The sequence below is a fragment of the Lepisma saccharinum genome, chromosome 24 (assembly GCF_977018435.1).
Source record: "Lepisma saccharinum chromosome 24, izLepSacc3.1, whole genome shotgun sequence".
In the NCBI taxonomy this organism is placed as follows: Eukaryota; Metazoa; Arthropoda; class Insecta; order Zygentoma; family Lepismatidae; genus Lepisma; species Lepisma saccharinum.
Genome location: NC_139252.1, coordinates 50,972,749 through 50,986,894, shown reverse-complemented (window position 1 = coordinate 50,986,894; position 14,146 = coordinate 50,972,749). Strand labels below are relative to the sequence as shown.

Sequence of the window (14,146 nt, the reverse complement as noted above, 5' to 3'; positions counted from 1 at the left end):
CTTAAGCCCTGTAGCAGATTAAAGTTGTCAAGATAATTTATTAATGTTAATATAGGGTGTCCCAGGAAAAAAAAGGTACACTGAAAATATTAAGTAGTCATATTTTGGTTCACCGACCCTTTTTACATCTAGGACCAGTAACTATTTCAGCGACTGCTACACTTCGTTGACTGATAGTGACTAGCCATGCAAGGTTATGTGTGTTTTTATCTTGGTCCAAACTTGTAAAAGCTCTGGGAAACCAGGGCCAAACATCGCAGGTAAAATAGAAACCACTAAAAATAACTGTATTACAAGGGTTGGATAAAAAGTAATGGCAACACTGGTATAATTGGTACTTGACTGTATTGGCAGAGGAGCATGTGTTACATACCTTCAAAGTAATTGCCCCTGATCTCTACGACCTTCTGTCACACGTATGGAAGGCGTCGTACACCGTCAGCACGTCCATCTCTGTCGATGTCCCGCAGTGACCGTCCTATAGCACGTATGATGGCTTCGCGCGTGTCGTAGTGCTTTCCGCCCAGTGGTTCCTTCATTTTGAAAAAAACGGTCGTAATCATACGGTCTCATACCGGTGAATACGGTGGATGTTCCAGTACCTCCCACTACCAGTTATGCAGGAGCGCCGTCACATTGTTCGCAGTGTGATACCTTGCATTGTCAAGCAGGATGATGGGACACCGTGCCGTCGCTTCCTTCTTAATGTGAGACGAAGGTGGTGTTGCGAGAAGGTGCAGAAATAGGCTGCGTTGACCATCTGCCTGAGAGATGCCTAAGATATTGTTAGGGCGCTTGCACTCTCGTCCTCTGCTTCAGAGCACTGCTGTTTTTGACTGAATAACATACAATCGCTCCCACTCACTATACTTCCTCACCTGACATTCCTTTATCAGCCACGAAACGCTTGTGGCACTGTGACTCGCCCCTTTCACGGGACAGCAGTGTTGCCATTACTTTTTATCCAACCCTTGTATATTATTTTGTTTCTCAAATGTTTCAAGATGTTTCCTTGAACGTTCTTCACTTACCACTGATTTGCCACAAAACTGCTTGTTGTGAACAATCCTGTTTCATGCTATTTTGCAACTGCACTAGAGCTTCTTGACCTCTCCAGGTGTCACCTATTGGATCGGTTTGACACTTTCCTCCACATCCATCCCTGTTGTGCACAAAGAAGAAGTACCTTCACTTGATCATCTTTGTCAGTGCCCCATCTTTGTCAATACCTCTGATTCAAACTTCATGTGCATCCTATATTATACAATTGTCTCGAACAGGTGTTCTCGTGTTATCAGCAGGTTAATTTGATGTTAGTGTTCAACGTTTCAAACACATACATTGCGCTCATCATCTGGGAACGTTCAATTGGAGATCAGTATAAAGTTATATATGTGAGTGTGAAGGAGGGGAGCTTAGGTTCTGCCTGTGATTGGTTCATTCTGGATCCCCTTCACACTCACATACATAACTTTATACTGGACACCAATTCAATATTTCCTGATGTATGCCCTCGAAATGTTGAACACTAACATCGAATCAAACTGGGTGGTAACCTGAGAACTCCTGTTTGAGAATCATCTCACCAGGAAAGCTACAATTCCTATGCAATTGTCTGTCTTTATTACAAGAGAAATCCTGGGTAAAAATCGTGTTTCTGAAAAATGTGAGTACGTTTTCCTGCCATGTTTTCTCACGAAAACGATCTACAAAATGTGAAATAAACTCGAAAGACCAACACGAAGTCTAAATTATCCTGTGAGTTACACAAATCACAGAAAAACTGCTTAATTCTGCTGTAAATATTTCAAAAGAATGGACTTCTTTATACAGGAATAAGCTTAATACTTTGATTGATTGATTGATTGATTAGCTTTATTTTACTTCACTTCTTGTGCCACTTTTGGCTAATTTGCGAAGATGGGGATGAGTGATGACATGATGAAACTGATGAATGGACACTCGCAAACATCCATGCCCATGCTGAGATTCTAACCCAGAACCCCTGGCGTCCTAGCACGATGTGCTAACCACTCCGCTATGAGGGCCGGTTAATACTTTGATAACTACATAAATGTACTATTGGAAGGAAAATATTTATTTTGTGTAATATGTGTCGTTTTCAAATCAAATGTAGGGTTATATTCACAATTTTAACACTGAAATACCATTCTATATAATGCTTTTGTTCCCAAAATGTACCCAGTTTTTGTACAGAAATCTTGATCTTTTATGTTTTGTCTTTATCATATTTTTGTTCGTTGTCTGTAGCATGGAAGAATGCGAGGCCCTCTGTACGAGAATAGCAATTATGGTGAATGGATCCTTCAAATGCCTAGGCTCAGCTCAACACTTGAAGAACAAATTTGCAGAAGGGTACACACTGACAATAAAAGTTTCTGCAACACACGATCACAGGCCTTCATTTCTTCCTGCTCGTACTTTGGTAAGTATAATGCTTCCACTTATTAAACTAGATTTCAACCAATTGCACTGTATTTATTTTATTATTTTTTCGTAGCATAATGTTTCCGTTCCTGTATGCAAATTATGACAATGTGCATTCCATTGTTTGATTTGCAAATGGACACTCATACCCAGAGTAGGATTCAAGCCAAAGGCTTTTGGTGCTCACATCATGAGCATTTTCCTTAACATTTTTCTTAACATTTGTGCCATGACCAAAATGCTACCGTGTAAGGTGAAAAATCTTATGGTATTTCAGATGCCATGGCATATTTCATAGCATTTCTCAAGGATAGAACCTGTCCTATTTCCGTAGCATTTTTTGCAGCATAACCAATCAGAAGCAGCCTCTTGGTCACGAGTGAACATGTAATGGCGGCCACGTGAGATGTAAACAATGTATCACTTCACATTTTTAAAAGCCTATAACTATTGAATCGAAGGGAATAACGTTTCGTATAAAACAATGGCGCTGCTTAAATACATACTTTACATCGTTTACTGTACACGTATGGAAGATTCCTTCAATTGTAAACACTGTGCACTGAGCATAGGTTGTGTAACTCAACGTGCCTTTCGTGCTGTATATGTTATACATTGTAATCGCAAAAGCTAACTGAAAAGTTACATGAAATGCTTCTGTGTCAATTACTATCTGCTATGAGATTTTTGGAAGCATTTACGTAGCATTTATGCTAGCAAAAATGTTAAAGGAAATGCTCTCGTCTAAAGCCGGCCCTAGAGCACAGACAAATGTATATCTGGGCAATTTTCTGTAATGTTTTGCTTCATTGGGATCAAATAGCACAGTAACCTTCCTGATGGTATAGTGGTAACATTGTCGCCTTGTAATCAAGGGGTCCCACGTTCGATACCCAGTGGAGGCATATTGCACTGTGGTTTGGATCCCACTTTAAACTGTAGGTCCAGTCCCCATTATTCTTTCTGACTTAAAAGCAAACTGAAACAAAATGAATCACTGAAATACCACAGTATTATAAAGTAAAAAAATGTAAAATCACAGTTCTAGTGCATAGAATCACCAGTGATCAAGTTCTTCATCCTCATACCACCCCTCACATCGAGAAGAGTCATTTTAACTCAACCTTGCATTGGGCACAGTCATCTTACACATCGTCAATTGCTGCAAGGGTTGGGCTCATATATCGCGTATGTAATGTTATTTTAAGTGATCAGCATATTCTTATCGAATGCACTGATTTTAATATCCTCAGACAAACTTCTAACCTTCCTAACTGTTTATCTTCCACGCTGGGAGAAGATGACAGTGTTTTAACCTATATTTTTAGCTTTTTGAGAAGTACATTGTATCTTTGTATCTAAGGGTAAAAACACAGTGAAGCACATCCTTCATCACACGTCGCCAGAAACTCGCAGGGACAAGTTTCTGGTAATTCAAAACCATGGAGTTAAATGGGGGAAAACATAGTGGAGCCACGCTCATCGCAAGAGGTTCCCAAGATCAAACACGGTTTGATCTTGGGTCTCTTGTTTCAAGTGGAAGGTCCTGTGATTGGTCCACTCAAGGTCACTTCTCCCCTTCGTGGAAGACACCCTCCTCTTTTCGTGCTCAACGGAAAGAATGGGGACCAGTTCGAGTGGGAGAGGCTTGTTCGAGGTGCCTGTCCGACATCTGGTTCATTCATTATATCCTGACATTCTTATGGCTTGACCGGGCTCCGTTCGATTAGCAAGGGTCCTTGTGCCGCACTGTGTTTTTACCCTAAGGAAGTGTTTAATGCCTTACCTCTTTAATGTGTTGTGTGTGTCGTACAACCTTGCACTTTCAACCATTATAAAGGTGCTCCTTACACTCCTTTCTTAACTCTAAGATATGGATTTCAGATAAGGGAACTTTACCACATAACGTATTTACTCATGTATAATGCACACTTTTTTTCCAAAATTTTTGCCCCCAAAAACTGTGATGCGTATTATGCACGGAATAATTCAGACAGCCAACATGAAACCGTACAGGGTCATTCCATGATTTTGGGACACTTGCATTGATTTTTCATGTTTACGGAACCCTATCATGTTATACATCGTTGTAGAGCTTGAATCCTGCAGTTTCTGAATATGGAAACAGTATTCCATACAAGATAACGACACTAATGTGAAATGTGGTTGAAATAAGTTCATCAAAACCTGAAGAAACGTTCTGATTTTTATGGTACTTTGGATGAAAGAAAACATAAGGAAAATGATAATAAACATTAAAATGTATTACTGGCCAAATAATATGACATACATGGAGTGTGTAAATTCCTTAATGGAAGAAATCTTGTGCTGCTAACTGCTATTTGGAAGGTCCTGAATGTGCCTCGTATAAATGTTACATTAGTCACGGAAAGAAAAAGTATATATTTTGAAAAAGAAGGAATGAGCAATTGAATAGGTATGACGTCATTCACTCTTGATCAGCATAGCAACAGATTTACAACCTACAACTAAGCAAGCCATTTCTTGAAACTGGATTGTACTGCGCATTATATACGAGATATAATTTTTTTGTCACTTTTACCCATCCAAAACCAGAGTGTGCATTCTACACGCGTAAATACGGTATATTGTGAAAGGTATAAAATGGCCAAGTGGGCCAATGCACCCCAAAATTTTAATTTACTCCCTCACTCACTTAACAGCAGCCATTGCTGTTCGACCTTATTATCAATAGGTATAATGCAAATTTTTTGCTATTTTGATTGATCAGTTTTGCATGCGAGAGAGAGAAAAAACATCTTTTTGATTTTTTTTTTGGATCCAGGAATCTTTATTCTATACAGGTTCCAAAAAATAACCCTTCATATAAGTTGGTTGGTGTTTTTTTAAGTCCACTTTATGCACAGTAAGGCTAATCAGGACTGGGCCTACAGTTTGAAGTGGAATCTGAACCACTATGTGCCTCCACTGGGTATCAGACCCGGGACCCTTCATGTAATATTTCTGCACAAGTTACTGTTTTCTCATTGAATAGACAAAATCTATTGTGGTCAGCTGGATACATACGTTACTTATATTCTTCACATAACATTTGCAATTTTGTATCAGTCAGTAGAATAAACTCCATGGTAAAACAGCCCTCGAAGGGCCAGGGTCTGACAGAGCGGCTTTATATTGGGTTGACACGTGGTCAGCACATCGGGTCTCATCACCACTGTTCTTCTGGCTTTCGTGACCGGAGCCCGCTACTTCTTAAAGGAGCTTCCCAATTGTCCTCACGACGGTGGGTCAACACCGAAAATTTTGGGGCACCCACTGGGAATCGAACCCGGGACGGCTCTCACCAAAGGCAAGAGCGCTAACGTGGGAACCCGATATATGTTATTGCTGTTGATAAATTTTATATATGTGCTTCATGAGTATCGACAAAAATTTAATGTTGGTCTATCCGTATTAAGTATTAACAAGAGTTTTTCTTCTTCCCTTAGGCACCCACCGCAAATGGTCTTCATCCTTCATCATCATCTGCATCAATAAATGTAACAGAAGTGGACCTGTTCCCAGTAGAGCAGTTTGTTACCTCATCATTTCCAAGTAAGAAAAATACTTGAATATTTTTTTTATTACTAGTTAAGAGGAAAAATAACTACAAGAAAGTTGATACATCATCACACTTTTTCATCATAAAAATATCCAAGACAAAGTCACAACATTTACCTTCTTTTGTTGTCCAAATTTTCAGATAAGCCTCAATCCTCCTTTGGGGCTGGAAAAATTATTGTTAGCAAGATCTGGGGAAAGACTGAAACATGGAAAAAATTGATTTAAAATTTGGAAAAATGTATAAAAATTCAGCACAATTACTGACAATTTAACCGATCTGATGTATAAAAAATAACCAGTAATTTGGTGCAAAATTTTGCCATTTTGTTGTTTATAAGTATATATAATTCACAAGCCCTGGTTTTTGTAACTACATTTCCAAATTCGCAGTGTCTTTTTTAAAAGGGAAAACCTAAAACACAGTCATGTACATCAGTAGCTGAAACTCCTGAATCTACACGAAGACACACAATTACCTCATCATATATGCTTAATTTTCCCTTCTAATGCTGACTACGCAAAGCATATTTCTTGTCAAGTGCTATATTTTCAGCAACTGCTCGTTGCTTAAAATCTTTGCAGTATGTGGGTTCATAATTATACCTGACTAGCAATGTATGCAATTGAACCGATTGGTTGAAAAATTAAATCATTCACAATGGCATAGGAGATAATAGATGATTGGTCCACAACCATAATAATACCAACAAACAAACTCGCATTCAGAATTTTAAAAATCTACTTGTACTACAAGATACTGCGCATCATCAACGTCATTCAGTAGCACAGTTCACTGTACTTTTTGACACTAGGAGTGGTGCAGGTGCATCCCAGTGTCAGGCTGGTGCAAGGAAATTTTGTTCAACCAAGTACTGTATGCAAGAATAGCAGTTTAGATTGAACAAATGCCTGTCTGCAGCTTTAAACGCACATCTGATTGGTTAACATATACCATGTGACCTCACTGTACACCACTCCAGAATGTAGTGCAAATGGTGCAGACACCAAATACATTATGTGACACCAAATCAATGAAGTAGATAACTTGGTGTTGCACTCTGTAACCAACTATAGACACATGAGTGCAAAAGAGAGTTAAAACATGTAACAAACTAGATGGGGCTAGTGACAGACACAATTCCACATAGGTAAAGCAGAAGAATAAAATAATCAGGCAAAGCCAGGGCTGGCTTTGTAGCTCTCCCTTTGGGTTATCCTATGAATATCTTCATCACGATCTAAGTTTCCACTATTCTCTGCACATGACCAACCTAAACTTCTTCTCCCCTGCTTAATTTTCACTATCATATCAATCTGGCCAAACACTTCCTGCACTTCAGCATTTGTCCTTCTTCGTCCGTTCTCGTGTCTTACTGCTCCAAATGTCTTTCTTAGGATCTTCTTGAGTTTGTGTTTTTTTAAGTCCACTTTATGCACAGTAAGGCTAATTGGGACTGGACCTACAGTTTAAAGTGGGATCCGAAGCACTATGTGCCTCCACCAGGTATCGAACCCAGGACGCCTTGATTATAAGGTGACCTAGGATCTTCTTTTCCCACCTTAACAGCCAATCTTCTTCTCTAGTTGTCAATACCCAACATTCTGAGCCATACATAACTATAAGTCTCAGTATTATTGTATATATTTTTTATTTTCAAGTACCTGCTTACATTCCTGGATTTAGTTTTGCAAGGTGTGATAGCATTGATTCCCACTTATCCTTTCCTGATGTCTTATTGTCTGCTGTTATTGTTTTGAACTCTTCGATACTCTTGTTCCATTGAGTTTTGGATAAGTCTGCCTTCTGGTTCCCCCTGCATCTCTTATCTTTGTGCATTTTGTTTTACTTATATGCACTTTCAATCCTAGGTCCTATACTTTTTCTTCTAGCAAACAATAGTTCTCTTCAAGAGCTTGTTTATTCCTTGCGATTATTGCTAAATCATCAGCATTTGCCACCTCTTGTAATAATCTATTAAGCATTATTTCTCCAGGATTGATGGGCAATTGACATTTCTAGTATCAATTTAAAGAGCAGTGTAGAGAGAGCATCTCCCTGTCTAAGCAACTAAGAACTTATCCGACACATCCTGCTCCATCTTGACCTTGCATTCTGTTGTTTTCATGCTCATTTCTGTCAACCTAATCAGTTTCTGTGGGATTCCAAGTTTCGTCATAATTCAGTTGATCTTAGTTCTGTTTACATACAGCTGATGAAGTTGTTTATCATACTTATAACAGTTGGGCTGAAAAGTTCGTAGGCTGACTCATAGATGGCGTTACTAGAATTAAATCCATGTGATTTTTACTTAGTACTAACCTTCAAAAGATACATGTATAAATTTCACAGCTGCCGGATAATTAGTTTGTGAGATATAGCATTGTGAGTGAAGCAGCTTTTGTTATTGTGAAAAAATGGATAAAAAAGAATTTCGTGTGTTAATAAAGCATTGCTTTTTGGCGAAAAAAAATACTGTTGAAGCCAAGGCTTGGCTTGATAAACATTATTCGGACTCTGCACCAGGAAAATCAACCATTGAGAAGTGGTTTGCTAAATTTAAACGAGGCGAAATGAGCATCGAAGACGATGCACGCAGTGGACGTCCCAAAGAGGCTGTTACCGACGAAAACATCAAAAAAGTCCACAAAATAATTTTAAATGATCGTAAAGTGAAGTTGATCGAGATAGCTGAAACTTTAAAAATATCAAAGGAACGTGTTGGACATATTGTGCATGAATATTTGAACATGCGAAAGCTGTGTGCAAAATGGGTGCCGCACGTGCTCACAATCGATCAAAAGCAACAACGTTTTGATGATTCAGAGCAATGTTTAGCAATATTCAACCATAATAAAATTGCTTCCCCATCCACCATATTCTCCAGATCTGGCCCCCAGTGACTTTTTCCTGTTTGCAGACCTTAAAAGAATGCTCGCTGGAAAGAAATTTAGCACTGATGAAGAGGTAATCGCCGAAACTGAGGCCTATTTTGAGGCTAAAGAGAAATCGTACTATAAAAATGGCATCGAAAAATTGTATGACCGCTATAATCGTTGTATCGCCCTCGAAGGCAACTATATTGAATAATAAAATCGAATTTTGTCAAAAAAAATATTTTTTACTATGTTAGCCTACGAACTTTTCAGCCCAACTGTTAGAATTTTCCCAGTCCTTGTTATAAAAAATATCTAGTCCAATGTATAGCGATGTTTCCTGAATTCTGCTTGGTAATTCCCAAATATTATTTCCATCCAGAGTTCCAATCGTGAGGCTAATACCTTTACCAAACACCTTTTATTTCCATTCAGTCAAGTGATCCCATGGTAGTTTTCACAAAGTGATTTATCCCCTTTCTTATGTATGGGCAGGGCTGGCTCTACCGTACGTGCAACACGTGCATTTGCACGGGGCTGCAAGCTCAAGGGGGCGGCAAAATGTATAAAAAATGGAAGCTGCATTATTTGAGGCAGTTTGGTCTTCTTGGGGTGGACAAAATTCAAATTAAATCCATTTGCATATGCAGTATAAAGCAGAAACTGATAAGAAGAGCAAAGATTAACTGCGAAACAAAAGTTTATATTATTTGTCCCCTTACAAAAGCAGCTATTATTGTTTTGTCTGAGAAAATGGTAAGCAACGTCTACTGTGCGTGTGCGGTGCCAAGTTACAGCGCTATCTATTGTTTGATCGCGCACCAGTCTGCCCGTCCTCCACACCCGTCACATGTTATCGAGGTTTGAGTTAAACTGGCGTGTCGCATTCAGTAGTCGGAAATAGAGCTGCGTTGTTCTTTGACGTGTTGATCATGAAAGGTGGTGATGCTATGTATTGGCGAATTGCACAAGTCGCAATAGTAAGTAAGTACAAATATCTGCTGTTTTTGTCGTTGCTGCATGCACCTCATTTACGATCTCGACAGTGTAATGAGAGTGCAGTTAGTGTACGTCGTGTGTGAGAATGCGTGCACGTTTGAGTGTGACAATGTATTGAGAGACTTGTGTATTTCTGCTGTCGTTAAAATAACTGGTTTGTCAAGTCGTTGTAACAGATTAAAAAAATTATTTGTTGCATTTGTAATTGTAAACTAATGTATGTCTGATAAAAGGAAAGAAACTCTCGGGTGCAGAATATCGTAAACGCAAATGAGAAAAGGAGCACAATATAGAAAAACAAAGTGGAGCTTTACCCACATTCCTGAAACTTGAGGCAAGCGATGTAGTGAAAGCCGAAAAATTCGAAAGTGGTGATTCTGAACTCATGGCAGGTTGCTCTAATTGCGATCCTGATGATAATGGTGTATTTCAGCAAGAAAGTGAAACAGAATCTCCTTTTGTCGGTGCTCAGGATGTGGAACTGTATGAAGAATCCACATTTGAGTGACGCGGAAAGAGTGGAGATCATTAAAGAAGACCCACCGTAGAGACCGAAACCTGATTTTATGTTCCCTCACAGCTCTAATGGTAGGAAATTTTCACCTGGACATTTCACTCGTGAATTAAGTAATGGAGAACATATTGACACAACGTGGCTGGTTTATTAAATAGAAAAAAATTCTGTCTTCTGCTTTTGTTGGAAAATGTGCATAATTGTGTACAGTATAAATAGTCATGAAGAAATAGTGAAACAAAACAGGAGAGCTGAGAGTTCTGCAGTCGGCAGAAAGTATGCTGAGTAAATGCAACATATATTTTATTATTATTAGGCTTAAATATATATTATGTTTTATTTATGAATAACATATCTTCTCACATTATGTATTCTTTCATTTTATTATGTTAAACATTGGTTATACCATGTGAAATTGCCACGGATAACAAGCTTAGTTGTTCATACATTACGTTTTCCTTGTATGTATTTTGGGGTGGGAGCAGCTAGAAGTAAAATTGCATGGGGTGGTAAAATTCCTAGAGCAGGGGCTGTGTATGGGTCAAATTATTCCCACATTCCAATCACAGGGCATTTTTTCTTTTGTCCACACGTCCTTTATCAATTTATGGATGACCTTCTCCACTTTCTGTCCAGCATATTTCAGCAATTCTGATTCTATATCATCTTCTCCTGATTCTTTATTGTTCTTTAATGCTTTGATTGAGTTTCTGACTACTTCTAAGGTTGGTGTTGTCATCATCCCGATTTATTTCTTTCACTTCCATTCACATTTTCTAGGGCTGAGCCGATACCACTTTGAATTGATACCGATGCCGATACTCTTACCGATTCCCACCGATACCGATACTTGAAAATCACAATAATTAAAATTTGTTCAAAACAATGATCAATAGAGTTCGGTTGTACAGAAAATGGAATTATACTATTTATATTATCATGTACGAAGTATTCACTATATGCTATTATTGCACCTAAATGATCATTAATCGGTTCTGTATATATATTGCATTCTTCCATGTTGTATAAGTTACATATTTACTTTTAAATTTTATTTTTGCACTAAAAAATTTTCTTCGCTTATTATTGTGCTCGCCTTAAATATTGTATGTAATTTCACTCCCATAGTGTATTCTTCATTTATGTAGAAGTTCTTCAAATCATTAATGTAATTCTTGTCTATAATTGCATTAATATTTTATTAGTGTATTTGGTTTCCTTCATGTAGTAGTTCTTAAAATCATTACTGTAATCCTTGTCTAAAATTGTATTAATATTTTATTACTGTATGTATTGTTATATGACGATTTCTATACCTATGGACTTGGGTCAATGGAAATAAAGAATATGAATACTGGTGTGTAAATAAAAATCTCCAATTATATGCATCAATTCACCAAGAAACTTGCTTTAGAATATTGATTGACTTGCTTTACTTTACTTCTCTGTTTGTGCCACTTTTAGCTAATTGGCAAAGCTGGGGATGAGTGATGATGATATGATGAATGAACACTCACAAACATCCATGCCTGGGCTGGGATTCGAACCTGGGATCCCTGGGCTTTAGAATATTCAAGAATTACATCAAAATATTAAAATATATATTATGTAATCACAAAATACAGTTTTTCGTGTAAAATTGGTGCAAAATACACAGAAAATTTGAATTTTGCATAATTTCCAGGAGTAATTAGACTCCACAAAAGTGTTATGCAGCATGTTTGTGGAGCCTGTGAAAGACCAATATGCTGGTATTGGTAGATGAATTCGAACTGATACTTTCCGATACCGATACCACTGGTATCGGCTGTTACAATACATCATATTCGGAGCATCCTCTTTATTTCCATTACGTAATTCACAGAAATAATCTTTCCAGCATTTTGCTTTTGTATCCAATTAGATTTCCATCCTTGTCTTTGTAGAAAGCAGCTTTCGACTGATATCCTCTCTTCATGTTTCTCATAAACTTTCCTATCATTGCAGGTGCCATCATTAGGGAATCGTACCAGGGTATGTTAACTTATTATATACCCAACCCTGAACTGCCATGGTCACGGATGTTTGGCATGATGGAGGAAGCAAAGAAAAGGCTGAACATTGAAGATTATTCAATTGGCCAGACTAGTCTAGAGCAGGTACAGTGTTCTTCTACTATTACATTTTCAATTTTCAATTTTCAGTACCTGGTTTACCAGTGTGAGTCATTGTAATTAATGGGTAATTTTGATAATTATTAGATAAATTTCAAAAGTATGGGCTCCAGAATAGTTCATTAGCGATGGGGTGCATATGTAGAATTTCAACTATTTCATTAGCTTGCCATGGGACATATTGACATGAGCTTATTCTGGAACTTGTATTTTTGATACATTTCATGACTTTCCTGCCACTTTTGGCTAATTGCAACATTCTTCAGCGTAGTCCATGTGCATTTCAAAGTAATCACAGAAAAGCATTCTGTTCATTGTCTGAAGTCTGTCTGGAACAGTTATGCTATTTCCTTGATGTCATCAAGATTCCAAAATGTTCACACTCGGTTCATACATGTCTTGAAATTTAATTTGATTTAATTTTTTGTTATTTCCTGACGCTCTTCTGCTACTTTTGGCTAATCGCGGAGATGAAGATCGGCTCTTTTTTGTAGCTGATCAGTGGTAATTCATTCATTCTTAGTTTTGGACTTTTAACCACTGTGAATTTTAAAAATACCAACGTTTCAGAGACTGATTCTGCCTCCGACTTCAGGGTAGTGTGTAATATACTAAATCATACTTCAATCCCTGGATACGTGATGTGTTTGGGGACAGTGTCTGTATGGAGCGTGAGAAACAATCGTTTTCATTGGAGTATTAATTTCGGTGGCCAAGGCTCCATCTGGTCACAAGGACCTCTTGTACATGAAGCTGCCAGGGAGGATTATATTGCAGAGGCCCAGGCTTCACCTTGTCAAAGGATTGATACTGCTGGAAATCGACCCCAAAATTGCAACACTTACGTGCAACTGTCAGAACGTGAATGGTTGTGGACATACAGTTCTCCCAGTGTGTGTGCTACACTGATCCTCGCTTGTATGCTAACTGGCCAGACCAGGGTTGGAGATGTATCTGTAAAGTGTGACGAGACCACCAGAAGAAGTGGAGTCTGGGCCACTGATAATCTTCCCTGGCACCTTCATGTACAGTCATGGACACATCTGGGTTGTAATGATTTAATTGAAAGTCAATGGTGTTGTTACAACCCAGAAGTGTCCATGACTGTACAAGAGGTCCTTGTGACTGGCAAACGAGGTGGAGCCTTGGCCACCGAGAATAATTCTTCAAGGCAACCATTTATTCTTACTCTCCATATAGACACCGTCCCCAAACACATCATATCTCCAGGGATTGAAGTATGATTTAGTAGATCACACACTACCCTGAAGACGAAGGCAGAATCAGCCTCCGAAATGCTGGTATTTTTAAAATTCAGACAGTGGTTAAAAGTCCAAAACTAAGAATGAATTAAGATCAGTGATGATACGATGAAATTGATGAGCCCGCACTCACAAAGAACATGCATGCCAAGGCTGAGATTTGAACATGGGACCCCTGGCATCATAGCACACTATGCTAACCACTATGCCACTGTGGCTGGCATCTCCTGAAATGCAATGAATTGAAACTGGGAACTTGGGTGCTGAGATTGAAAGTCGAACACTTACAAATGAAAACCAAAATCTGTGTG

The 14,146-nt window shown here is 38.4% G+C and overlaps 1 protein-coding gene across 3 annotated transcripts in view; it reads left to right on the top strand.

Annotated features, from left to right (window-relative positions):
- Positions 1-14,146, top strand: part of Abca3 (ATP binding cassette subfamily A member 3) — a 199,481-nt gene that overhangs the window by 178,207 nt on the left and 7,128 nt on the right. For all 3 annotated transcript variants that reach the window (XM_083110291.1, XM_083110289.1, XM_083110290.1), the window contains exons 30-32: positions 2,272-2,446; positions 5,919-6,024; positions 12,407-12,558. In XM_083110291.1, the coding sequence (XP_082966417.1) occupies positions 2,272-2,446; positions 5,919-6,024; positions 12,407-12,558 (433 nt within the window). The remainder of the gene's footprint in view (positions 1-2,271; positions 2,447-5,918; positions 6,025-12,406; positions 12,559-14,146) is intronic.